The sequence below is a fragment of the Loa loa genome (assembly GCF_000183805.2).
Source record: "Loa loa unplaced genomic scaffold supercont3.3, whole genome shotgun sequence".
In the NCBI taxonomy this organism is placed as follows: domain Eukaryota; kingdom Metazoa; phylum Nematoda; class Chromadorea; order Rhabditida; family Onchocercidae; genus Loa; species Loa loa.
Genome location: NW_018108183.1, coordinates 1,003,507 through 1,005,050, shown reverse-complemented (window position 1 = coordinate 1,005,050; position 1,544 = coordinate 1,003,507). Strand labels below are relative to the sequence as shown.

The following is a 1,544-nucleotide window of genomic DNA, read 5'->3' as shown; positions in this document are numbered from 1 at the left end:
AGTAAAAAAAAAAAAGAAAACAAAAAAGAAAGGGAAATTGTGGATATATAATGAGAAAAAAAAAGTTATTACCATACTGTTTAGCAGATACAATAATGGAGAACAAGAAGAACATAGTTGAAGTGTAGAGATAATGGAGACGATCAACGAAATCATCATCCACTCTTGGCTCAAGAAGTCTTAGCGCAGAGGTTAACAAGTGCATGCCAACCCGATAACCGCCAGAAACCATTCTTTCTTTTTCCTCCAAAGCCAACAACGTCACCGTCGACAAATTCAATATAGAAAAGTTGATCCTTCGTTTAAAGAACTCACTTTGAACTGCCCATTCATTCAAAGTCAGCTGGCAATACTTTTCGTTCCTCCTTTCTGAACGTCACTCGACTCCTCCCTTGCTTATACAAATACACGCAAACATCCTCATTTATATAAATATAAATAAATAAATAAATAATATATATATATATATATATATACTCATTAAATGATAACTGATTAAATAATCAAATGGATACGTGAAGTCAAATCATGAATTATGGAGACGGTAAGAGAAAAAAGTTATTCATTTCAGATTTAAATCTACATTATACATTGGGAGGAATAGTACTGAATAAGTACGTAAGATGCGGTGACTAGTTGACACGAAAGGGATTCGTTCTTCCATTCAATCTTCTATAAATGTTCAATATTTATAGGAAATTAGAGTAATTTTGATTGATTTGTTTAACAATTTATGACAAAAGATAACTGTACTTCCTTTCAATATCGATATTTTTATTTTGATTATTACTGATAATTATTGTCTTTTTTCCCAGGTAAGCTATTTTTTTGCCCAAATATTGAACATTTTAAATATCTCTCCTTCCTAACACCATTTTATATCACTTTTTTTTTCCTGGGAGAGAAAAAGAGATGGAAAAAAAATTTTATTCCAGGAAAAAATCCACTTATAAGAAATAATTAGTGATCGCAATACATTAGGTAAATAATAGTACTGAGTTGATTTATTATCGTTTCCTGGAATTATTAGATTAGTTATTTGTTCTTACAAGAGAATTCATCTCTTTGGTATGTTTCCTTTCATTGTTTAATCCATCAAATTGCTTGTCGTTTTCTTTTTTTAACAACTTGCAGAAAAACCAAACAGATTTGGCTCCACTTTAGATAGAATCATAAAAAAATAATCCATCTGTGATACCGAAATATGGGATGCTCTTAAATCTAATTGCTTAAATTTTGTCTTCATTCGCTTTTGGACCTGGCGAAGTCAAGTAATTTTTAAATGTTTGGCCTTTAATTGAACAAAATGACATTTCGGAGGCCTAACCACCGTTCATACCATTTCTCTCGGTCGAAGTTAAAAATTATCCCCATCTCAAAAATATCATTCAATGGAATTTGCGATGATATGAAAAGCTAGTATTATGGATTGATAACACCAGTGTACACATAATATTTCCCTTTTCATATATTCTCTGCCTTGCATTCATAATTCATTGGATATTATTGGAGTTTAATACTTTCAATTATTGGAGTTTAATACT

General features: G+C 30.6%; 1 protein-coding gene across 1 annotated transcript in view; it reads right to left on the bottom strand.

Moving 5' to 3' along the window:
* LOAG_16446 (hypothetical protein) overlaps positions 1–232 on the bottom strand; it is a gene marked incomplete at both ends in the record, with an annotated part of 5,068 nt that extends 4,836 nt beyond the window's left edge. Inside the window, one exon of the mRNA XM_020449098.1 lies at positions 78–232. Within this exon, the coding sequence (XP_020307473.1) occupies positions 78–232 (155 nt within the window). The remainder of the gene's footprint in view (positions 1–77) is intronic.
* Between the last annotated feature and the right edge of the window lie 1,312 nt (positions 233–1,544).